We start from the raw sequence: 25,015 nt of genomic DNA on the forward strand, positions 1-25,015 counted from the left end.
CGGTCCCGCCCCTTCCGCTCTGCGCGGCCGGCCAATTAGAGCGGGCCGCTCAGCTTGCGCAAGCGCCTCGCCCTCCTCGCGCCAGCAGCCGGGGCACGGCGACCTCTTTAGCACCTGTTGCCATGACTCCTCCTCCGTCTCCCCCGCCCTCTGTCAGGAGGCGGGCTGGGGCGGGCTTTTGCTGAGGCTCCGCCCTCTCAGCCTTCGCCGGACAGGGCCTCTAGGTGCTTCACCCGGAGCTGGCAGAGCCGGGGGAAGGGCGCCTTAGGGCAGAGGCGGACCCTTAGCGCGGTGGAGAGAAAGTGACGGGGCCGCCCTTCGTTGTCAGCCAGGAACGAGGACACAGCGGCTCTCCCACCTAGCTGCCGTCGATCCCTACGCCGCCGAGATGGCAGCTGCCGGCGCCCGAGGCCTGCGGGCCACCTACCACCGACTCATGGATAAAGTGGAGATGTTGCTGCCAGAGAAATTGAGGCCGCTATACAACCACCCGGCAGGTAATGAATCCTGAACGGCTCGCACCGAGGTCGTCCCTCTCCTGCCAAAATTGGGACATTAGAGGCCCAGTGACAGTTTAGTTACTGCAGGAATCTCAGAGTCCCAGGCTCGTCACCTGAAGGGACTCCATCAATTCTCCTAATCCTTCACTTTGTCTCATTTTGCTGTCTCTTCCCAAAGCCGAGTATCTCCACCCGGTGCCGCTGTTGACTTGGGTTGCCTTCGGCCTTTTAAGCACTGCTCAAGCCCCGACCTGGCCTCCAGACTTGAACCTTAACTTCTGCCAGGAAGGGGTCTTGGGCCACTATTCGACTCCCCTTTTCCCTCCGTGGATTTTTAACGCACGTGAGAAAGCTGAATAGGTGTCTGATCTCAGCAGAGGGTTTGGAGTAAAGGTCATACTTCAGCTCCTGTTGGCAGAGGCCTGCTGAGGGAGCCTTTCCCAAAATTGGACTGTCCCCCACTCCCCTTCCCGGTCAATGTCACTCCTGGCTCCAGAGATCCAGTATAAACCAGTCATTACGCAATCACTGACCAGGTTCTATCTGAGCCTTTTTTATGTGGGCAGATAGGAATATAATTCTGCTCCACCACTTACCAAGGTGTGACCTTGGGCAGAATTCTACACCTTTGTCCTAGTCCTAATTCTTGTAAAATATATTCAGTGTGAAAATCAAAAATAACATACATGCTTGATTCTTTGGGGACGTTAGCTGTCACTTGTGCTGGATAAGTATGCTTGTAGTTGAAAATAACAATTCTTTAAGAAACTGGAAGACCCCTGTCCCTCTAGGTATTTATTATCATTCTACAATTAGGTTATTTCTACACTTGATCTTAGCCAAAAGGCCGAGAAGCGATCAATTAGGTTATTTCTAATACAAAATGGGAATTGATAATACTTGTTTGGTTGGGGACTAAAGTTTGATTATATTATGAAGTCTTTCAAGCATAAGATTATGAACAGGAAAATTTATTCTCAGTAGAAAAAATTGAGTTACTAACAAAAAGGTGGGTTTTGCCTTTACATAGATAAATCCGTATTCTGCAGTTGGTATTAGAAAGGTTTGGTTTTGCCAAGAGCTGAAGCAGCTCTCTGGAATTTGGGCTGGTTGCTAAATCTGGTGTTCAGTTTGATAAAAGAATGGTGTATACTTCTGCATAGACTTTAGCTTAACACTCAATAGCATTACAGCAATATAAAAACCCTTATAAAGCTTGTTTTTTGAGTTTCAATATCATTTATTTTTATTAAAGAATTTTTTATTCTTTTTCATATCAACCACAGATCCCCCTCTCTTCCCTCCTCCCTACCCTCCAACCTCCCCCCCACCAAAAAAAAGCTTATTTTTAAGGAACTTTATTGATGAAGTTTGTGGAGTTGCCTTTTAGTTTTTACATTTTTTATTTTGCTATGTTTTATGGCAGAGATTTTTCAGGAGATGAGAGTTGGATAGTTTGTGTAACGATCATGGTGTTACAAAGAAACTGAGTTCTGTGACAATTCTTCCCCTCCAGCTTTGTGTTTGGGGCATGGCATGAGGACAGTGATGAGCAGAAGTTTTAAAGTACCTAAACTAACAGGGAATTGGAAGGTAGTCCTTTGTTGATCTTTTCTAAGGCCCTGGCTTTTAGCCACCTGTACTTATTGTTTATAGTACTTAAACTGCAGAATGAAGAGTGCTTTGTGCATTTCACCCGGAAGTCTGGGTTACTTCTGTTTTACGTGTAATACAGGGAACACAGACTTAGAAGACAGTCAGAGGTGCGCTGAGTCTTGACTATATGACCTTGGCCTTAAAGAATTCCCCAAATCTTAGAAATCTTAAAATTAAGAATCCTTGTGAAAATTAAATGATGTAATATCTGTAAGACATGTAGCAAAGTATTAGTTTTTCAAATCAGAACAAATGTTCTCTTCCAAATAAAGGTTTTGGGCAGTTGTTGTTATTGTTTGTTTGTTTGTTTTTGTGACAATGTCCCTTCTATTTCAGGTTGCCCTTGAACTTGCTGTGTAGCTATAGTCTTATTTTTCTAAACTAGAACTCCAGGTCCGGTGGCACACTCCTTTAATCCCAGCACTCAGGAGGCAGAGACGGGAAGATCTCTGTGACTTTAGTTCCAGAGGTTGTGACACAGAAAACCCCTGTCTTGAAAAAGAAGAGAAAAAAAAAAAAAAAAAGACTAGATCTTACTACCTTCTGGCTGTTCTAAAACTCACCAGAACTCTTCCCGCCTCTGCTTCCCAAATGCTGGGATTAAAGGTATGTTCCACTGGGACCAGACACCTTACTAGAAAGTGTAAGTCTTTCACTGAACCTGGATCTCATCAGTTCACCTAGGATGGCTTGTCAATGAGCTCCAGGGATCTGCTTGTCTCCACCCTCTATCTCTACACCCAGTGCTAAGGTTACAGACATGTACAGTGTTCCTTATTTATGTGGTACTGGAAATGGAACCCAACTACAGCTCTAGCAATTAAATTTTTTGAATAATACATAAATATGCCTATCACTAGAAACTTATTTGTGATTGAAAAGTTGTAAGCACAGCAATATAGAAATGAATAAGCATGAAAAATATGACTGTTGGCTCACTAGTGTTAAACAGAGTTAGTTCAGGATGGCCAGAGCTACACTGAGAACTCCTGTCTCGAAAAACCAAAGAGGGGGAAAAAAATATCTAAGAAAACACTGATTATTGTTCTATTCATTACCCAGAATGAAAATAATCCCTTTGAATACCACTGTACATTAGTATTTGTAATTGAATCACCTTCTAAGCATTAGACTACATTCATATATAAGAGTTCTTTCTTTTTAAAATGTTATGGAAGGTTAGAATATTAACAGTTGGAAAATATATATTGCTTGTTATACATTTTTAGATTTATTTTTGTCCCTGACAACTACTTCTAGAGAGGCAACAAGAACATATTTTATATAGATAAATATTATAGAATGCTGTGTGGCCCAGAATTTTGAGGCCTTTGTCATCTGTCTGCTTATATATATCATGTGCTATGACACAGAATGATCTGTCTCTGTAGAAAAATAACAGACTATGACTAAATGTGATTCCTAGACAAGTTCCTCAACTCACATAAGGGGGGATATCACTTAGTCCACCATCTAGCTAGCTGTATATAAAGCACACGGCTCCAAACAAGTCAGTTGTATAACTGTGCTCTAGGCACTTGTCAGAGCATAACTTTGAAGTTATGTTTCACAATGTTTACTTAACAGCTTAGTTGTTGATGTGGTTTGAATGTCCTTCAACTCCTTCTATATTGAGATTTAATCCTCATTGTGAGGCATTAAGTAACTGGAAATTTACTGGAGGTGGAACATTTGAGGAGTAATTAGAATGAGATAAATTCCTTAGGGTGAAGTGCCTATGATTGAGTCCTAGTAACTTTGGGACAGAGACCATACACATACCTGACACAGCCTTTTCCTCTCTTGCTGAGTAGAATGTTCTGCCTTCCTCAGGACTCTGTCAACAAAAGGCCATCACTAAAAGGCCTTAGACCTGACATCATTATAATCATGAGCCAAAAGAAAGTTCTTTTTTTTTTTAAGACTTAGTCACTTTTTATGTGTGTGTCTGTGTGCCACGTGTATGCCTGGTGCCCAAGTAGGTCAGAAGAGGTCATTGGATTTGCCTCTCTGGACTGGAATGGGTTCTGGGAACCAAATCCCATCCTCTCTGAAAGCAACAAGTACCTTTAACCACTGAGCCATCTCCCCAGCCCCAGAAAGTTATTATCAAGCACTCGCCTTAGGAATTTCATTGTAATAATGGAACATGGTTGAATACACCTGGGGACAAAAACATTACTAATTTAAAAAGCATACTTTTTTAAAATTTGTGAACTATAAAATAGGGTGTATCATACCAAGAGGGGCATAAATGAAACATCAGTATTAATAATCATGTTCTTAGTGTTAAGTCAGAACCAGGTTTAGCACAGATAAAAATGGTTTTGTCAATCAGTAATGGTGTCAGATACTAACCTCCACATCCTAAGGATGTGTGTGGGTAGTTGGCCACGTGGTATCAAGCAGGTGGACTTGCATAGTATATGGAACTAAGAAAGGTGTTGAAAAGTAAAAGACGTGCACAGTTAATCAGTGCATACTAAACTCAGAGAAGTTCTGATATGCTGCTGAGTGCTAAGGCAGCCGTAGGTAACAGTTCTGTACTGTATATATGCATGTACATACACACACACACACAGAGCGCTTTTGGGTTTTGTTTTGTTTTTGTTTGTTTTTTGTTTTGTTTTTGTTTTTTGGGTTGGTTTTTTGTTTTTGTTTTTTTTTTTTTTGAGGCAGAATCTCATGTAGGCCAGTTTGGCCTTGCTATGTAGCTGAGCCAAAGCTGACCTTAAACTGATCCTCCTGCCTCTGCCAACTGAGAGCTACACATAAAGAATGAATGAACAGATCTCAGACAAGCCCAGAAAGTCATTGTACTCTCAGCACTCAGGAGATAAATAGGATGAGAGTTTAGAAAGTGGAGAAAAGGAAGGTGGTGATAGAGAATGGTATGAAAGGAATGAGAAGAGGTAGTGACCTTCTTTGTGACCTTCCAGCATTCAATAAGAAAGCTGATTCTTCGCTTTGGACACAGTGAATACCAGTTCATTGTTTGTTAATTTATGTGTGCATGAGCTTTTCCAAGAAGGAAGTTTCCCTCTCCCACCCACCCCACCCCCCGCCCCCATAGAAAGAATCATACATACATATAGCCTATGTTCTGGATAGAATTGATTTATCCATTGATAACTCCTCACAGCCAAAGAAATTGGGAAATAAAATTTGGTTTATAAAAGTACATCAACCTATCCGTGGTGGTTGTGCACGCCTGTAAGCCCAGTACTCAGGAGGAAGAGGCAGGCAGATCTCTGGGAGTTCAAAGCTACATGGTGAGGTCCTGTCCCAGAAAAGCCAAAAAAGAAAGAAAAGGGGGAAGGTATGCCAACCTGCAACCCATGGAGACTGAGGCAGGAAGATCACCTCAGGTTCAAGACCAGCCTGGACTGAGCAGTTTGGTCCAAGATACCTTGAACTATATGATGAGACCTGCTCCAAGAAAACAAAAACAAAAAACAGGAACTGGGCAGGATGGCTCTGCAGGTAAAGGCACCTAACAGCCTGAGTTTGACCCCTGGGACCCACATAGCAGGACAAAACTGGCTCTCAAAGGTTGTCCTCTGACCTTTATGTGCATGCCTAGTGCATGTGCCACTCCCACAAACACATTAAATAAATGTGATGAGTAATAAAAAAAAAGAAAAGAAAAAACTATTGTGCTATTTGCTATATTTCCATTATCCTTAAGTAGAAAATTTTAAATATATATAGAATACTGTCTGGTGTTTCTAAATTATCAATTATTGAGGCCTTTCCTACTTTTGAGAGTAGTCTTAAGGAAAAAAAGGTGAATTGTTAGTTAATTCCTTGTCTAAAAAGAGTGTACATTTCTCTCTAATAATGGCTTTCTTTTTTTGTTGAGCTCTAAATTGAAATTTCTTAAATTCATTTTCCACTTAGTTATTTCATTAAAAAATAAACATTAATAACTACTGTTATTTATACTTCTGATTATCCTGATATTAAGGTATTATAATCACATTAGAGATAATTATCACTTATTTTTATGTTTTCTTGTGAGACTAACTATAGTTGTATATAACATAACCCTGTTTTTTGTCTCACTAAAACTTTGTTTAGATCTAGTGACAGCTTCTATGTCTGAATTTCACACAATATCTGCATTTGTTTGCTATATACTTTAAAGATAAAACAAATTAGTTGAGATCAAATGAAAGAGCAAACTAAGTTTTCTTTGAAATGTTTATGGTTATATTGGTTGGTGCACCCCCTCCCCCAAGAGACAGGGTCTCACTATGAAGTCCTTGATAGTCTAGAACAGACCAGGAAGGCCTTCAAGTTCACAAAATCTACCTATTTCTACTTTCTGAATGCTGGAATTAAAGGTGTATATGACCACACCCAGCCCTCCTTTTCTTTTTAACAATTTAAAAGCAAAGTAAAAAAAACAAAAGCAAGCCACCTTGTTTTGGGAGTGGTGGGTCATATCTGTAATCCTATTCCTTGGGAGACTAAGGCCAGAAGAAAGCAGTGAATTCAGGGTCAGCCTGGGCTACCTGGGAACTTCCAAGTCATTTTGGGCTACACAGTGAAACAGTCCCCAAACCCCATACCATCTCAAAAAAAACCAATTTAGAAAGTCTTACATATGTGCTACTGATACTTTTCTGTTTAGTACTTAAAGTTATTAAACTCATTTAAAGTTTGTTTTCATTATTTAAAGCTATCACTAATTGTTGGAGAGATGGCTCAGCAGTTAAGAGCATTTGCAACTCTTACAAAGCAACTATGTTTGGTTCCCCATACCCAGATGGTAGCTCATAGCCATATGTAACTCCATTTTCGGGGATCTGACACCCTCTTCTGACCCCCACGGACACTAGGTTTGAATATGATACACATACATACATACAGGCAAAACACTTAAAATATTAAATAAATCTAATTTTTTCCACTAGTTAAAATACCTTTCTTGTGCCAAAATCCTGGGCACTTAATTTTATGTTTGAAGATTTTTTTTGAGTGAAGGGTTGGTTGGTTGTTTTGATTTTTTTGTTTTGTTTTGTTTTTTGGTTGGTTGGTTTGGTTCTGTAGGCATTTGTACAGTTATATTTTTAAACTGTTATCTAGCTTGGAGCATTTGAGTAAATTAGTTACTAGGTAAACCTACTGGAAAGCTTTACTGTTCATTAACCCAAATGTTCAACCATTAAACTTTCAGAGAAGCTAGAATCTAGGGACCTTACTTAGAAAACAATTTGAGGACGACAACAGAATAAACAGTGTTGAGATGGTGGAGGCTGGGAGAATCCAAAAGTATTCAAAGTAAATATGGACACCCGTTTAACCCAGAGACTGAGAAGGTACACTTCCCTGAGTGAGGAAAACAAGTTTCAAGCAGTAATAAAAACCAAATTAAGAAACTGATACAGCCTATGATCCAGGGCTTCCATGTATGACAAAGGAAAGTGACCTTGGCATGATGACTGTAACCTCCTCCCCAGCTCACTCTAAATGGAATGACAGGAATCTGTATTCAGAGCTTAGGATGGACATCATAGTCTAAGAGTTGAGTAACTTTTTGGTAGTAAAAGTCTAGTGAAGTTATCATGAAGGAAGCCTGTGCCCCTGGAGATGAGAAAACAACAAATTCTGACCTTGAGAATAAAGCAATGCCAAGGCCACTCTTGGTCAAACAAAGTTTGACTATCTTGATAAGCTTCTATACTGGACCTAGTTCAGCCCAGTGTGGAAGACAATAGACTATATGAGCTGCTTCGGGTGTTCAAAGGAGCATTTAGCTTAATCTGGAGATGTTAAAGAAGGCTTACGTGATAACCTGAAGCCTAAAACAAGATTTTGAGGGATGAAAGTAAAGGGATTTAGATATTGGTAAGTCTGGTATGACTTTTTTTGTGTGGTGCTGAGACTCAAACAGAAGACTTCACACCACACATGGTGGTTGTTTATACTGCAATCGAAGTCTTAGGATATCATTTTCAGAATAAGTCTCCAAACACTAGAAGATCGCAGCAGAGATCAGGTCTTTGTGAGTACAGTTATAATGCTAAGCTTCATTTTCCCAGGTATCTCATATTAAATTATTTTTACATTTTTTCCATACACCTTCACCTACTCTATATTGTAGGTTTTAGAACAAATTTGTAGACAGTGTTGAAATGGTTGCTGGGAGAATTAAAACTATCAAAAGGTTCTAAGTTTTGATGCTTATAATTGAGTAGAAAAAAATCTGTTAAGAGCACTGGCTGCTCTTCTAGAGGAACCAGTTTCAATTCCCAGCACCCACACAGTGGCTCACAACTGTCTGAAACTCCAGTTCCAGGAATCCAACACCCTCTTATGACCTCCTAGGGCACCAGGCACACAAGTAGTGCCCTAGGACATACATGTGAGTAAATCACTCATATAAATCAAATCAAATCCATAATGAATCTAATCTAAAGTGTTTCTAATGCCAGAAAATACTTCTTGAAAAACCTTACTCAGATATAAGACTGCTTTATGTTATAAATTACATTTTACTGTACATACAAAGTGCAAAGCTCTTATAGAAATATAATGATTTAATTACAGAAAGAGATTTTGAATGTTTTTTTACCTTCATTCCTCAGCATGTAAGTACCAAATTCATATAAAATTGGATTATATTGTGAGAATATTTGATAATAAAAATTATTGAGTGCTGGAAAGATGGTTCAGCAGTTAAGAGCACTTGCTGCTCTTCTGGAGAACCTGAAATCTGTTCTTAGTACCCACATCAAACAGCTTACAGCTTCCTGTAACTATAGCTTCAAAGGAGCTGATGGATCTCTGTGAGTTCAAAGCTAGCCTGGTCAATATAACAAATTCCAGGCTAACCAGCTCTACATAGTAAGACCCTGTCTTAAAGATTATGGTTGCATCGAGTCGCACCACCTTTAATCCCAGCACTCGGAGGCAGAGGCAGGCGGATCTCTGTGAGTTCAAGGCCAGCCTGGGCTACAGAGCGAGATCCAGGACAGGCACCAAAACTACACAGAGAAACCCTGTCTCAAAAAAAAAAGAAAAAGGAATTATGGTTGCAAAGTTCAGTAAACTATTAAGGCAGTAGTAATGGACATGGGCATAATCAGAGTTTTTAACCTTCTTGAATTTGCTTTTATAAATCACTTATATTAAATTGCATAATGTTTACATAATGATATAAGGATTCCAGGAATAGTGGGACATGCCTGTACAATCTCACCACTAGTTCCAGGCCAGCCTGAGCTACAGTTTAGCAAGAACATGTCTCAAAAAGAGAAAAAAGAAGGAAATGTATTTTGTTGATCACATTTATATAAGCATATATATAACATTGAGTATTCTGATATGTTCTAAACTTGGCAGGTTTAGTTACTGAAAGACTCTAGCCCTTCAGGCTTACACCCCCAAGCCTCAGGAAGAGAGAAACTTCAAGCACCAGGAAATGAGAAACTAAAAATCTAGTTCCCAGGGCCACCTGACTCAGCCACTACTCAATCACCCCTGTAACAATATAACAATGTAAAAAGATTTCTGTTAAGAGATGTGCTCAACTGTGACTGGGATAGTTGCAGGTGTTCCAGGAAGGACCACCGTGACCTGTATGTAAGCTCCACTCCCACCCTGATACCCCCCCTTGAGGTTTATGTAACTGTACCCCCTCTGTGATCACCCTGTGATCAGGTCATGAAATTGTATGGGAATTGTAATCTTGTGGGTTTTATGGGTTTTTCCCTTAAAAGCCCTTATGGGGCTGCAGTAAGAGGCGGCTCTTGCTCTTACGAGCAGAGTTTGCCCTTCTGTACAGAAGCCAATAAATTCCTCATGCTGTTGCATCAACTGGACTGGAGTCTGGGTTCTTGGGGCGCCCACTTGAGACCCTAAACTTTGGGGTCCAACAGTTACATTTTAAATTCCCCTGACAAAATCTGTCTCTCACCTCACAGTGTACTCTGGAGGTAAAAAGAATTGTTTGTCTGTGGGGCTCACTGGATGCTCGGCTTGAATGCATCTTACAGCTTCTCTGAGTTTCCTCCCAGCTCTGGAAGTCATGCTTCTCATATTCTAGGTTATCTATCTAAGAAAAACAATTCTTTTCTTTCTTTGTTTTTGAGAAAGGCTCTTTCTGTGTAGCCCAGGCTAGCCATGAACTCACAGCAATACTCCTACTTCAGCCTCTCAAGTGGTGAGATTATAGGTATGAGTCACCTCACCCAGATCAAAATTCATTTCAGATACTTCAGATATTTATTTAACATTTTAGGTGTGGTGGTGGCTCACGCCCTTAATCCCAGCACTCCCACACTGGGAGGCAGAGGCAGGTGAATCTCTGTGAGTTCAAGGCCACCCTGGGCTACAGAGTGAGTTCCAGGACAGGCTCCAAAGCTACACAAGAGAAACTGTGTCTCGAAAAACAAACAAACCAACCAACAAACAAACAAAAAAACATTTTAAAGCAGGGACATACCAGACTGACTAAAATGAGAACCTTGCTACTAAGGAACTTTTGAGATTCTGTCTCAAAAAACAGATGTTAAAGGGTGTGTATATGTGTATGTAAAATAATATATAATATATATATGTTGAAATATATTAAATAAAATAGAATATACAGAATTTTTACAAGAACTTTTAATAGGGTGCATACAATGAATTGTCATTTATGGCTGCAATTGTTAATAAATTGAATGAACCTTATTAAAGCTTACGTTACTAAAATTTTATGATTTGCTATTTCCTCTAAAGATTGTCTGTGACTAAACTAAAATTAAGTTCCTTGTTCAAAGCAAAGCACTGGGAAAGATGTCCAGAACCATCTCCATTATTCTTTTAAGATTTATTTTTATTTATGTATATATGTGTATGTCAGTGTAGAGTATTTATACAAGAGTACAGTGCCTGCAGAGGTCACAGGAGGACATAAGATCCCCTGGAGCAGGAGTTGCAGGTGGTTGTGAGCCACTGAACTGAACGTAGGTCCTCTGGGAAAAGCATGTGCTCTTAACTGCTGGGGTGGTTATTCTGCAACTAGCTCTGTAGACTCATCTAGCCTCCTCCTCAGAGATGAGCCTGCCTATGCCTCCTGAGTGTTGGGATTAAAAAAGACTGTGCCATAACACCTGGCTCACCTTAGCTTATTTTTAATGTGATAAATACTAGTAGTGGGCAATAATATCAGAAAGACACATGAAAGATTGATATTACAGTGTTTTTGTACCTTTCTAAATGTTAATATAAAGTGTATAGAAAGCAGAGTAGAATTTGGTATTAGCTGATAAAGGAATACATATATTATATTTGATTACTTCTGAATTTTTTCTTTCTTTTATTTTTCAGGCCCCAGAACAGTTTTTTTCTGGGCTCCAATAATGAAATGGGTAAGTCTTAAGTTTTAACAGGAGTTACTTAAAATAATTAATTTCTTAATAGAAATTTACTAATTTGAGATAAATCTTATGAAGGATATACTAGCTACCTTAGTTTATCTGAACTCTGTTTATCAGAAAGGGCCTCTGGATACACATTTCTTTTTTCTTTTTTTTTTTCTCTTTTTGGAGCTGAGGACCGAACCCAGGGCCTTACACTTGCTAGGCAAGTGCTCTACCACTGAGCTAAATCCCCAACCCCTGGATACACATTTCTTAACAAAACATACAGAGCTACATATGGTGGTACAGCCTCTTATCCCAGTACTTGGATGGCAGAGATAGGAAGATCAAGGGGTTTAAGTCTCTCCACTGGCCATGTATAGAATTTGAGGCCAGCCTAAGTAATGACTCTGTCTAATCCATATATTACATAAAAGCATTTGGTGTAAATAAGAGAGTCTATGGCTTTTGGCTCCAAGATTATTACTTTCACTCTATACACATATATGTACATCTATAATATATATCCATTCTAGTGACTGTGGCAAATCACTGAAAAAGATCTGTTTGGAACTTTGACTAATGCAGATCTTCAGTCCCCATCACAGGTCTACTCAATCTGAAAAACTCCAGGGATAGAGCCTAGTAAGCTGTGTTTTAATAACCTCTGCAGGTGATTCTGGTGTCCTCTAAGTTGAAAACTGCTGGTCTGTAAATTCTTTTAATATGACAGAATTCATATAAGATTGCCATCTTAACCATTTTTGCTTTTGTATTTTAAATATACATCTGGGTAGTGCTCAGTGCATTATCATATAGCCAATCTGCTTTGTATCTTGAAGACTTGAGGACCATTACACACTCCTACATACTGCTTCTTTCTCTTAAAATAGCATTCTACTTGTTATTTGTTAGCCAATTTCTATGAATTTGGCTGTTCTAGGTACCTCATGGAAGTGAAATCATGCAATGTTTTTTTAATGATTTATTTATGTCTGTGTCTGTGTGCACTATTTGCACATATTGCTGGTACCTGAGGAGGCCAAAAGAGGGTGACAGATTTCCTGAAGCTGGAGTTAGTTAGAGGCATCTGTGAACTGCCCAGCATTGGTGCTAGGAACCTAACTCTGGTCCTCTGCAAGAGCAAACAAGCACGCTTAACTGCTGAACCATCTCTCCAGTCCCATGGAATCGTGCAATGTTTATTTCACTGAGCGTGTCCTCCGGTTTACTGCATATTTGAATTTGCTTTGTTTTGTAGCTGAATAATACTCATTGTGTTGCTGGGTGCAGGTCTGGCTGCTGGCTGCTTGAAAGCCAGCACTGTAGGAGCTAAGATGTGGTGGAAAGGACATTAGATTGATTCAAGGACTGGTACTTTGGAAAACAGGGGAGGCTTTTGTGCTGCTGTTAGAGACTCAGACATAAGAAAAGGTTTTTAGCATGGTTATGGTAGCACACACCTTTAATCCCAGTACTCAGAGGAGTCAGGTCAGTTGAAAGGTAGGCAATTCTACATAGAGATTCATAATTTTTTTAAAAAGGGCTTTTAGAGCAAGGCACAGGGGTCAGTTGCAGGAACAATACATGCTGGACAGAGTCCTTATCATCTATAGCATTTGTCTCCCGTTTTTCTTCTTTCTCCTCTGCAAACATCATAATGGACCTTTAGCCTCCTGAAGATCTTTTAACAGACATAGTTCCTTTTTTTTTTAAATTGATTTGCAGTATGAATTGCTCTCAGGGCCTGCATATGCTAGGCAGGTGGTGTACTACACTGAAGTGCATCCCCAGCTTAACATGCTACTATAGTGCAAGTTAAATTTCAGCAGTTCATGTGCTTTGTGTTAGTCAATGCATAAACTAAATAACAAGAAGCAGTTACATAGTTGGGTGTAATCTTAAAGTTACCAGATGCTTTGTTTTGGGTTTTTTGCTGTTGTTGTTATTATTTTGTTTGTTGTTTTTGGTTTGTTTGTTTGTTTGTTTGGTTGGTTGGTTGGTTGGTTGGTTTTTCAAGACAAGGTTTCTCTCTGTAGTTTTGGTGCCTGTCCTGGAACTCGCTCTGTACACCAGGCTGACCTTGAACTCATAGAGATCCGCCTGCCTCTGCCTCCCAAGTGCTGAGACTAAAGGTGTGCACCACCACCACCACCACCTAGCTGGTTTGGGTTTTTAAATTTTGTTTTGTTTTGTTTTTGTTTCTGGCCTCTGTCATGCCTGGATAGCACAAAAGCTCTCTCGTGGAGTTATATCCTCACCCTCTTTTTTACCTGTTGTTTTGAGACATGGTCTCACTAAATTACCTAGATTGCCTTGAACTTTTGATCCTCAGCTCTCGTTTTTATTTTGAAATAGGACTTCATTAAGATACCTCTGCTGACCTTTGAACTCACTTTGTAGTTGAGAATGGCCTTAAACTTGTGATCCTCCTTCCCTTAGCCTCCAAATATCTTGGGTTACAAGCCTATAGGAGCCAGGCTTAGTACCACGCTTTCTGAGTGATGCTGACGTTGGGATATGTGTGGGAGGACTCTATAAAAGACACTGAAAGCACAGCGGGAATAGGAGTGGGCTGGAGAGATGCTCAGTGCTCTAGAGCATTGCTGCTCTTACAGATACCTAGATCAGTTCCCAGCATCTACAGGATCAGGGGTTCCAATGCCCTCGTATGGGCTCCATGGGCATTGCACACCGATGTTACACATATATATGCAGGCAAAATGCTCATACACATAAAAATAAAAATAAATCTTTAAAAACACACAACAAGGAGTATATGGCCATATGTGCTTTAATGTTAAAGAAAAATCATCTAGGGGCAGTAAGAGCTCAGTGGGTAAAGGCACCTTTGAAAATAAGGAAAAATCATCTAACAAGCTAAAATTATCAGTAACTTTTCTGGTACTTCTTTAAAAAAAACAAAGAATATTGATAGAAAACATAGAAGGAGAATTTGTTGTAGCTTTTTGTTATGCTCTGAAAGTTTTTAATGTTATGGACAATATTATGAGTATAGCTCTCATGTGGAAATTCACAAACACTTTATGTCTAATTTAAAATTTAAAATGATTATGCCTCCCTCTTATGCCCCACCCCCATGTCTTAAATGTGTATTTGTAGGGATTGGTGTGTGCAGGGTTAGCTGACATGGCCAGACCTGCAGAGAAACTCAGCACAGCTCAATCCACCGTACTGATGGCTACAGGTAAATTAAAAGTTTCCATATTCCACTGTTGTAGAACACTATTCCTGAGGAGGGATGAGAAAATGTCTACTCACTACAGCTAAGGAGCTGATACCACCAAAGTTCAGCTTGGTGAATCAGTGAGTTTCTTGGAGTTGCTTACAGAAGCAGGGGTTGAGAGGTTACTTAGAGGACCAGAAATTACTCAGATAGCGGCATCACTGAAAACCTGCCCCAGCATGGGTGACAGCCCAGGAAGTGTGAACTCATTGCACAAGTTCACTGCACAACCTGCAGGCAGCTTGACAGGTTAGAAAATGTTTCTTCCAAGCTCTGTTAGTCTAATGTCTTCCAGGCAGCTTAGCTTACCACAAAGGCTCTCTCAGCCCTGTTTACTGTTTATATAAACTTGGAGAGAGGGACTGGGTGCCTCTGGTGAGTTTTAGGAACTTCTTGATACTTTTGAATTTACTTCTTGAGTTTTAACTAGCTTCTCTTCAGATCAATCTGAGTCTTTTATTTGTTTATACTGAGAATTTCATACATTCATATAATATGTTTTGATCAGCCCCCCACCATGTTTCCCTCCCAACAACAATAACAAAAGGAACATCCTGAATCTTAACAAACTTCCTTCCAAGATAGACCCTTTTATCCTGAAAGAGATTGCTATACAATAACCACATACTAGCTGAAGAGGTGGCTTAGCCTTTAAAGGCTAGGTGTACAACCAAACTGTTTAGTTTTATGTTCATTTAATGATTTTATTCTGCAAATGTCTGATACATATTTACTGTCATACCTTATCCATCTCTAGGGAATTACTGCATTATGGATAGCTTAGGCAGGAAGGTTATTGGGAATAAGTATCTGCTTGAGGTTTTGCTTTTCAGGTTTTTACATAAACACACTTTTATAAGTGGGAAGATGGTATAGTTAATTAATGTGCATTGGTTCCTAGCAAAGTCTCCCTTTAATGTAAGAACTGGGAATTTATATAATACTGAAAATTATATCAGGAGAATTTTTATGAAATATATAATAATTATATAAATATAATTTTATATAATACAATTTAAAGGTACTTTTTTAAGACTCATAGTACCGCATTTCTTTGTCCTTCATCTTGTGTTATTATTGTCATAGCCTTATTCATAGTTAACCTTGCTCTAATATTAATATTAAAATACATTATTCTAGAAAAATCTGTGCCCTTAAAAAATGCTTTGTTTCAACAGGGTTTATTTGGTCAAGGTACTCACTTGTAATTATACCAAAAAATTGGAGTTTGTTCGCTGTTAATTTCTTTGTGGGGTCAGCAGGAGCCTCTCAGCTGTTTCGTATTTGGAGGTAAGCCTACTACCAAAGTGTAGTAGAACTGGTTCAGAAGCTACCTAGATGGCTCTGTGTGTGTGTGCGTGTATGTGTGTGTGTGTGTGTGTGTGTGTGTGTGTGTGTGTGTGTGTGAGAGAGAGAGAGAGAGAGAGATTGTGTACATATGTGTTTGTAATTCACATATAATATTGACAAAATTGTGTATGAAGTAGAAATGTATCATTTCTATCAAAGTCTGGTAAGTTACAACAAATAAGTTAAAAGTGGCTGAGCTTATGTTATCTAGATTTTAGATTCAACAGTTTATTGTCTAAGTGGGTTCTCATTTTTCATGGTTCCCTCTCTCTCCCTCCTTCACTCCTCCTCCCTCCCTCTCTCTGACAACTGCATTAATTAATTTTCTGTTGCTGTGATAAAATACCATGACCAAAAGCAACGTAAAGAAGAGCGTGTTTATTTGGATTATGGTTCCAGAAGAACAGGGTCTATGATGGTAGGAAAGGCATGGCAATAGTTAGGAAAAGCATAGCTACAGGAACAGGAAGCTGGTTGATCACATTTTCATCCACATATAGGAAGCAGGGAGAGAACAGGAAGTGGAGCATACCAATGAGATCTCAAAGCCAGCCCTCATTCAAACTACCATCACAACATGTAAAACTCATGATTTACTAAGTAATTTCCAGTATCTGCTTTTTATCACCTGCTTTCAACCATGTGTAATAAGTGAGCTTTAAATGTATAGGGATAGTATTAGGAATAACATTTGGAGTGAGGTCACTGGTTTCATTGCAAGGTATTCCATGAACACTGGAAAGTTTTTAAAAACTGTTTACTCAGTAGTTACCACTGGGGCCTGAGAAGATGGATCAACAGTTAAAAGTAGTTCATTTTTTGAAGGAAGTGGGGGGAAAGCCAGGCTTGGTGGTGCACACCTGTAATCCTAGTGCTGAGGAGGCAGAGATAAGAGGATCCCTGTAGCTTACTGGACAGTCAGTCTTCCCAAATTAGTAGTTTCAGATTCAGTGAGAGACCCCATCTCCAAAAAAAAAGGTGGAAAACAGTTGAGGACAATACCTGTTACTGACCTCTGTCTCAAACACACAAGCACACATGTATGTACTACACATATACAAAAAAGGTTAATATTATTTGTCATGACAAATAGTTGTGTTACAATCAAATATTTGAAGTCTGTTTTTCAAGAAATCTAAGAAGTATGGTAAGCTTCATATTGCTTATGTGATTTTCTGCTGTTATAAACAAAAAAATAAAAAGTTAATGAAGTCTAAAGGATTATATAGAAGAAAGACTCTAGCTCTATAGTTGAGTCTTCTCTGGATTAATGAGAATTGAGGAAACTTATGTTTACATAAACTTTAAGTGTTTATAACCTATTAGTCTATCAGTGGGAGAAAGTATTTTTTTTTTTTTACTTCTAGTAATCAATCAAGAACACATTTCCACTTGGTTTTGTTCTTAGATGCTTTGTGAGTATAAAATGAAACATTGTAGTTGATCACATTTTGCCAATTTTATATAAATACTCACATTAGCCATGGGGCATTCGAGGTTGAACCTAGAGGGCTGGAGGATAGCACAGCTGTTAGGCATGCCAACTGTTCTTACTGGAGACTGAAATTTGATTCCCAGCACACACTTCAGGTACAATTGCCTACAACTCCAAGTCCCAGGAAATCTAGAATGGTCTTGTGGTCTCTCTAGAAGCCACCACACATACACTCACACACTCAGATACACACACAAATAATTTTTTGTTTTAAATAATGAAAATAGGTCAGTGGATGTGGCTTAGAGGTTCAATGCTTGCCTAGCATGTGTAAACCCCTGGATTGGAACCCCCAGCACTGGATTTTTTGTTTGTTTTTTTTCATTGTTTTGCTTTTCAAGACAGAATTTCTCTATGTAGCCCTAGCTGTCCTAGATAGAACTCCCTCTGTAGACCATGTTGACTTCAAACTCAGAGATCCACCTACTGGGATTAAAGGGGTATACCACCACGGCCCATCATATGTGTGTGTGTGTGTGTGTGTGTGTGTGTGTGTGTGTGTGTGTGTGTGTGTGCGTGTGTGTGTTTTCTTTAAAATTAAAAATTACATTTTTATATAGGAAACTTACGTCATATAAGCAGTTAGAACTTGGGCAGTTGAGATCTGAAACACAGTGAAGGCAAATGAACTCTTTAGGTGTCCCTTTTCCTCCTGCCTGTTTCTATCTGAAGTTCCTTGGAAGATTACATTTATAGTTATGTAGCCATTTGACAATGAGAAAGAAGTGGAATGTGCTTCACATTCCCTTTTTATTGGTCTTGATCTGTCCTTCTGTTTTCTTTATAGATATAATCAAGAACTCAAAGCTAAAGGAATCAAGAGTTCCTGATCACCTGAACAATCCAGATGTGGACAGAAACATTGGAACCTAGTTTATTTAATTATAGATAAGGTGATACTAACTGTTCTGATATCGTCTGAAAAGAATGAAAAAGAAACCTAACTGTAATTAATAACTAGCACTTGACTCCACAGAAAAATAAAGCAAACTTTTAATAACAGTCTCTCTACATATGACTCCAGGAACTTACCTATGGGTAGCACTAGCCTTGTTTTCTACCACTTGTCCATAATAAATCTCACTTGATCACACATAGCCCAGCTTCTTCTTTCAGTTGACTAAATTGTATACGGGCAAACACGCTCCAGCAAACAGGCACTGTCGTCAGCGGGTTAAATCAAGGACAGTAGAGTGGCCACAAGTGGAAGAAGTGATGTCCGGAGGGGTGAGAAGCAGCCAGTAGAAGGACGAGCAAACCGCCTTTCAACTCTTCAAACATTCTCCTTACAGTATTTGGATTTTTTTTAACTGAAAATCTTTCACAGCTAGAGATTTTTAAATAGGATTGTTGTAATGATGAGTTGAGACAATTTGGTTGTTTAAGGCAGGAACTGCTATATAGCCCAGGCTAGCTTTAAACTCTCCTCTCCTGCCTCAGTCTTTCAAGTCTGAAAATTACAGAAATGTGCTATCTCATTATCATTGAGATAATGTTAACATAGAGCCTGGTTCATAAAGAGTATTCAATTTTTAATTACCTCAGTAACTGAAATAATACAGCACAAAAGGCTGTAGAGTCCATCTGACCTGAACTTATACCTTAGTTCTTTGATTTATAAGCTGTGGCTTTGGGTGAATTAAGTGCCTCCCAGAGTACTTGCAATCTAACTAGGTTTTCTGTATATATACTTGTAACATGTCTCCAGGGTCTAGGAGAATCTGGGCATAGATTACCCCATATTAGAAAATAATCATTCAGCCGGGTGGTGGTGGTGCACGCCTTTAATCCCAGCACTCGGGAGGCAGAGGCAGGTGGATCTCTGTGAGTTCGAGGCCAGCCTGGGCTACAGAGCGAGTTCCAGGAAAGGTGCCAAAGCTACACAGAGAAACCCTGTGTGTGTGTGGGGGGGGGCGATCATTCAATTTAATTTGGCCTTAAATTTGGAGTACTGAACTAAAAGTATTAGAAAACTAGTCTTCATTAGCACTGTAGTCAGATAAGTTAGCAAAGCAAGTTATTTCAATATTTGAAAAAGTGAGACACCTTTTTGGTAGGTTGAATACAGGACTTGTGCATGCTAAACACACACTCTAAAACTGAGCTATACCCCAACCAAAGAACCTTTAAAATTATATAACAGGATTAAAGAACTAGCTCAGCAGTTAAGAGCACTTGATGCCCTTGCAGAGTACCTGGGTTCAGTTCCCAGTATGCACATTGCCACTCACAACCATCTGTAACTCTAGTTCCAGGGCATCCATAGCCTTCTAGCCTCTTCAGACACTGCACACTCTTAGTAACATACATATATGGAGGCAAAACACTTGTTCTTTTATCATAATCTGTCTTTGAGAAGATGACTAGAGTATTTGATATGGGCAAAAGTAAAGAACTTCTGAACAATCATGTTATTACTACTTTTCATAAGGCATAGTAAATTTAGGCATTTGCCACATGTATACATGTGTTACCAAGAGTAAACATTTAGGAAAAACATAAAGTGTATGGCACAGACTGGAAAAAATTAGTTAAACGTATATGTTAGCCACATAATGATGCCACAGAGCCGTAATCCCAGCATTGGGAGGTAGAGATGTGCAGGGGGCCCGTGAGAATGTACAGCAGTGACAACTAGTGTTTAACAGGCTGGGGGCCCACTTGGCAAAGCTGTGGGGTTGTTGACTGAATGACTGTTTTCTGTCCGTAACTTTCTTGAGTGCCACTGCTATGCCTCCCTAATAAGAACAGTGCGGTTCTTTCCACAGCCCTTTGGTGGCATGTTTTACACTTATTGGGTACACATATAGCTGTGGATGTTCAGGAAGATGACTTCTGTTTAGGCTATATAATTTTGATGTACAGAAATAATACTAGGATATTTTACGTTACTCAGACTGACATAAAATTCTCAGTCACAAAGACAGCCTTTTACACAGACAGCTAATTCTGGACTTCAGAGCAAATTCAAAACACACTAGCTGCCCCTGCAGAAAATACACAAAGACCAATTCCCAGGTGTTGTTTATTGCTAAATCTCAAGGCCAGGCTGTTCACATTGAGATATAGTTCCTTGCAGTAGTTCTCTTTCTGCACGTACCCTGACCGCTCAAGATTCAACCAGTTGTTTACTGTCTGGGATCCCTCACCAACTTAGAGCTACATTCATGGGTCAATGTGACATTACTAGTCTAAGAGAAACTATGTGACTTATGTTTGAGAATGCGTAGGGCCCTAAAAATATAACTTATAATTATCCAGAGTTTGGCTCTGAGGGAGCAGCGGCAGTGTGGAGAGAGACAACTATGTCGAGAGCTATGTGAGAACTGCTGCAGAATGTGAGTGAAGTGTGTGTGTGTGTGTGTGTGTGTGTGTGTGTGTGTGTGTGTGTGTGTGCTGAGTGAGAGATGACGCATGAGAAGTGTGATGGAGTGAGTGGGTGAAAGTGAGTAAAGAGTGAGTATGTGAGAATGTAGAAGTATGTGTGTGTGAGTGAGTGTGAGAAAGAGCTGTGTGAAAGAGCTGCTGCTGTGTAGAGGAGCTGTGCCTAGGAACTGTGAAATGCTGTATGGTGAGAGAGCTATGTAAAAGAGATGTTTAGCTGTGGCGGTGTGGGGATTTGTAACTGTAGAGGCAAGGAAGATGAAGCTGTATAGAAAGGAGATGTAGAAGAGAAAAGATGTGTAGCCATGTGAAAAGATGTATGTATGTAAAGATACGTAGCTGTGTGGCAACAGAAAGTCAGAGACCATTTTTAAGATGAAGTAAAAGAGAAAGTTACCATCAGAAAGTGTGTGTGTGTTTCCTTATTTTACCAGTCAGATAGATAGAAACTTATTTCTAAATACCCCCAGATAGAAAAAGTCTAGCCTCTAGATAGAAAGGAATTTTTTCCTAATCCCTAGCGACTCTCTTGTCTTCTATTCCTAACCCTGGAGCAGTTCCAGGGAGCTGGCCTCTCTGTGATAGAGATGGGAGGAGCAGATGTTTCTTGAATGCCTTCTAAGTTTGAAGCCAGCCTGAAAGAAATCATGTTTCTTGTGTAGAGTCTCCTAAGCCTTATTTACAGTCACATGAATAAACAATGCACCTGTTGGTTGTCAAATTTTATTGAAGCCGGAAGTGGGTGATGCACACCAGTAATCCCAACACTAGGGAGGCTGAGGCAGGAGAATCTTGAATCCTAGACCAGCATGAACAATATGGCAAGATTGTGCTGGAAAAAAAAAAAAGAGGAATGGATATGACAGTACATACCTGTAATTCAAACTTTCGGAGATGAGTGGAGATGGATGGAAGCAGGAAGGTTGGAAATTCAAGCTCATCTCAGCTACATGAAACACTGTCTCAAAAAACAAAACTGGTGATTCATCTTACAACTACTCTCAAAGAGTTACAAGAGTTTATTTACTACAAGTCTATCATTGTAGATGTTGAACTCCAGAAGAGTAACTTTCACTATGGCACAAGTCAGTGTAGTTGAGTTCTGTGTCAAGTTTTTCTACCAAGTTCTTTTTGACAGCTTCATAGTATGTTTTCTCAATACCAACCCTGATAGGGTTTGAGTTTCAACTCAGCTCTGCCGTGTTGACTGAAATCTGGTGAATATCTTCCTCCAGGATGAAAAGTTTGAAGATAGGCCGGGCGGTGGTGGCGCATGCCTTTAATCCCAGCACTCGGGAGGCAGAGGCAGGCGGATCTCTGTGAGTTCAAGGCCAGCCTGGACTACCAAGTGAGTTCCAGGAAAGGCACAAAGCTACACAGAGAAACCCTGTCTCGAAAAACCGAAAAAAAAAAAAAAGTTTGAAGATAAGAAGTAATAGCACTGGTTCATGGGGTTATTATAAATATTTGTTAAAATAACATTTTAGTTGTGGGGTATTGGTGGCACACACCTTTAATCTCAGCACTTGAAAGGCAGAGGCAGGCGGCTCTCTGTGAGTTCAACGCCAGTCTGGTCTACAGAATGAGTTCTAGGACAGACAGAGATGTTACACAGAGAAACCCTGTTTTGAAAAAAATAACAACAAAATAACATTTTAGCACAGCATCTGGATGGTGCTATATACCAAATAAATGTAAGAAAGTTCAGAAAATGCTGTTCCATTGGAGATAAATCTAAGAGTCCTTTTTTTTTTCTTTTCTTTTTTTTTTTTTTTTTTTTTTTTTTTTTGGTTTTTCGAGACAGGGTTTCTCTGTAGTTTTGCGCCTTTCCTGGAACTCATTTTGTAGACCAGGCTGGCCTCAAACTCACAGAGATCCGCCTGGCTCTGCCTCCCGAGTGCTGGGATTAAAGGCGTGCGCCACCACCGCCCGGCCCAAGAGTCCTTTTTTAATTGAAGAATTTTTTTAATATACCTTTAAATTTTTCTGTGGTTTTGTATCCATCTCCAGGAAATACTGAGACAAGGTACAGTTTGATACTGTTTGTTTTTCCATAGTAAGCAGATTTTTCTTTTTAATTGTTAAAATGATAGTAAGAGGTTAAATGTTAACAAAGATTGACCTCAAAGCTCAGAATCTTCCCTTTAAAGCAAAAGTCAATACTGGAGCTTCTCTGTGTAGCAAAACAGAAGAAAAGCTCTGACGTCCACCGGCTGAAAAGTCTGTTGGATTCACACTGAGAGTGGGTTCTATAACATAAACATAATTAATACCCCCCCCTTAAAACATGTTTTTACATTTGAAACAACAAATTTAACTATTGGAATGGACTTTGAGAATATTCACATATATTTTCAGTTAGTTTTTGTTTATTTTTTAAGTTTTAAATATGTGAAATGTGTGCCCTTGTCTTAGTTATGGTTTCCTTTTATGTTTTTTAAGACAGGGTTTCTCTGTAAAACAGTCCTGGCTGTCCTGGAACTCACTCTATAGACCAGACTGGCCTCGAACTCACAGAGATACACCTGCCTCTGCCTCTGCCTCCCAAGTGCTGGGATTAAAGACGTGAGCCGCCACCACCCTAGTTACAGTTTCTATTGCTGTGATGAAACATCGTGACCAAAAGCAAAGTTGGGCAAGAAAATATTTGACTTAACACTTCCACATCATAGTCTATCATTGAAGGAAGTCAGGACAGGGCAAGAACCTGGAGGCAGGAGTTGATGCAGAGGCCATAGAGGGATGCAGCTTACTGGTTTACTCCCATGGTTTGCTCAGTTTTCTTTCTTGTAAAATTCAGGACCACCTGTCCAAACCCCACCCACCATGGGTTGAGACCACCCACATCAATCACTAATTAAGAAAATACCTTACAGGCTAGCCCACAGCCCGATCTTATAGAGGCATTTTTCTCAATTGAGGCATCTTTGATGACTCTAGTTTGTGTCAGGTTGACATAAAACCACCAGGACAACATCTTTAAACATAATTTGCCAGTGTCCCGCTAGATTAAGAAAACTTAAATCCCAAAGGGTCTCAGTAGATTTTAAGTGATCTTGTAGTAAATTTAGTTAGAAGTACACACTTCACCATTCAAAACAGACAGAATGTATAATTTCTCAAAACTCACAAGTAGTAAATTCGTTGGTACGAACGGCGATCACTACAGTAGTGCTCCTTGGTTTATTCTAAGACCCATCCACCCCAGTGGAGTCCTGAAACCACAGATGATACCAGATGCTGGGCATACATCTATGACAAAGTTTTTCAGGAAGAAATTGATGACAATTGTGGCAAATGCTGACTAATCTGCCATGCCAGTCATACATACAGAGTGAATGTACTGGACAGAAGGTTGATTCATGTCCCAGACAGGACACTGTGAAATTTCATTATGCTACCAAGAACTGTAATTTCAAAGTAAGTATTTCTGTAATTTTCCATTCACATTTTCAGAAGGAAGTTGATCAGTGGTAAAGTTGGCATAACGAAAGGATATGGTGAAACTACTGTATTAACTAAAGTTGGGTGCTTGCTTAATAGATTTTTCTTTTGATGATAGTCACCTATTAACTATGGCCTAAATTCAGTCACCCTCCACATGGTCAAAGAAAGAGTTGTGTAAACTCTGGGGTTATTTCAGTCTCTCCAACTGCCTCACATGTCCAGACATAAGAACCTGAAATTGAGCCAGTCTTTGAAGAGCAGTAGGCCACTGATAGTGGCGGGGGAGGGGAAGGTGACCCCAGCCAATCAGAAGCATAGTCAGTGCACATGAAACAATGCACTTCCGATGAGGGTGTGGCCTGGAAAACGGCTTTTTGACAAAACTGTCATTTGATGGGTCAGCTATGGACAGACATGGCACTTCTGCTGTCTTCAAAATAATGTCACCAGCCCCCTTTCCTGTTCTCTGCCTTCCTGAAAGATCTAGTCCCTAATCTAGGCTCAAGCTTTTCCTCAGCCTTGGAGAACAGAGGTATGCGGGAACAGCAGAGCTAGAGGGAGACCATCCAGTCTCATAGCTAAT

General features: G+C 39.7%; 1 protein-coding gene across 1 annotated transcript; it reads left to right on the forward strand.

Annotated features, from left to right (window-relative positions):
• The first annotated feature begins 212 nt into the window (after positions 1-212).
• Positions 213-18,698, forward strand: Mpc2 (mitochondrial pyruvate carrier 2). The gene is made up of 5 exons (XM_052737470.1): positions 213-497; positions 11,478-11,518; positions 14,633-14,717; positions 15,935-16,046; positions 18,389-18,698. Exons 1-5 carry the CDS (start codon positions 389-391, stop codon positions 18,429-18,431), a joined length of 390 nt encoding a protein of 129 aa, XP_052593430.1. The 5' UTR covers positions 213-388; the 3' UTR covers positions 18,432-18,698.
• The last annotated feature ends 6,317 nt before the right edge of the window (positions 18,699-25,015 follow it).

The sequence above is a fragment of the Peromyscus californicus genome, unplaced genomic scaffold (assembly GCF_007827085.1).
Source record: "Peromyscus californicus insignis strain IS unplaced genomic scaffold, ASM782708v3 Scaffold_14__1_contigs__length_90479793_seg_2, whole genome shotgun sequence".
Taxonomy (NCBI): Eukaryota; Metazoa; Chordata; class Mammalia; order Rodentia; family Cricetidae; genus Peromyscus; species Peromyscus californicus.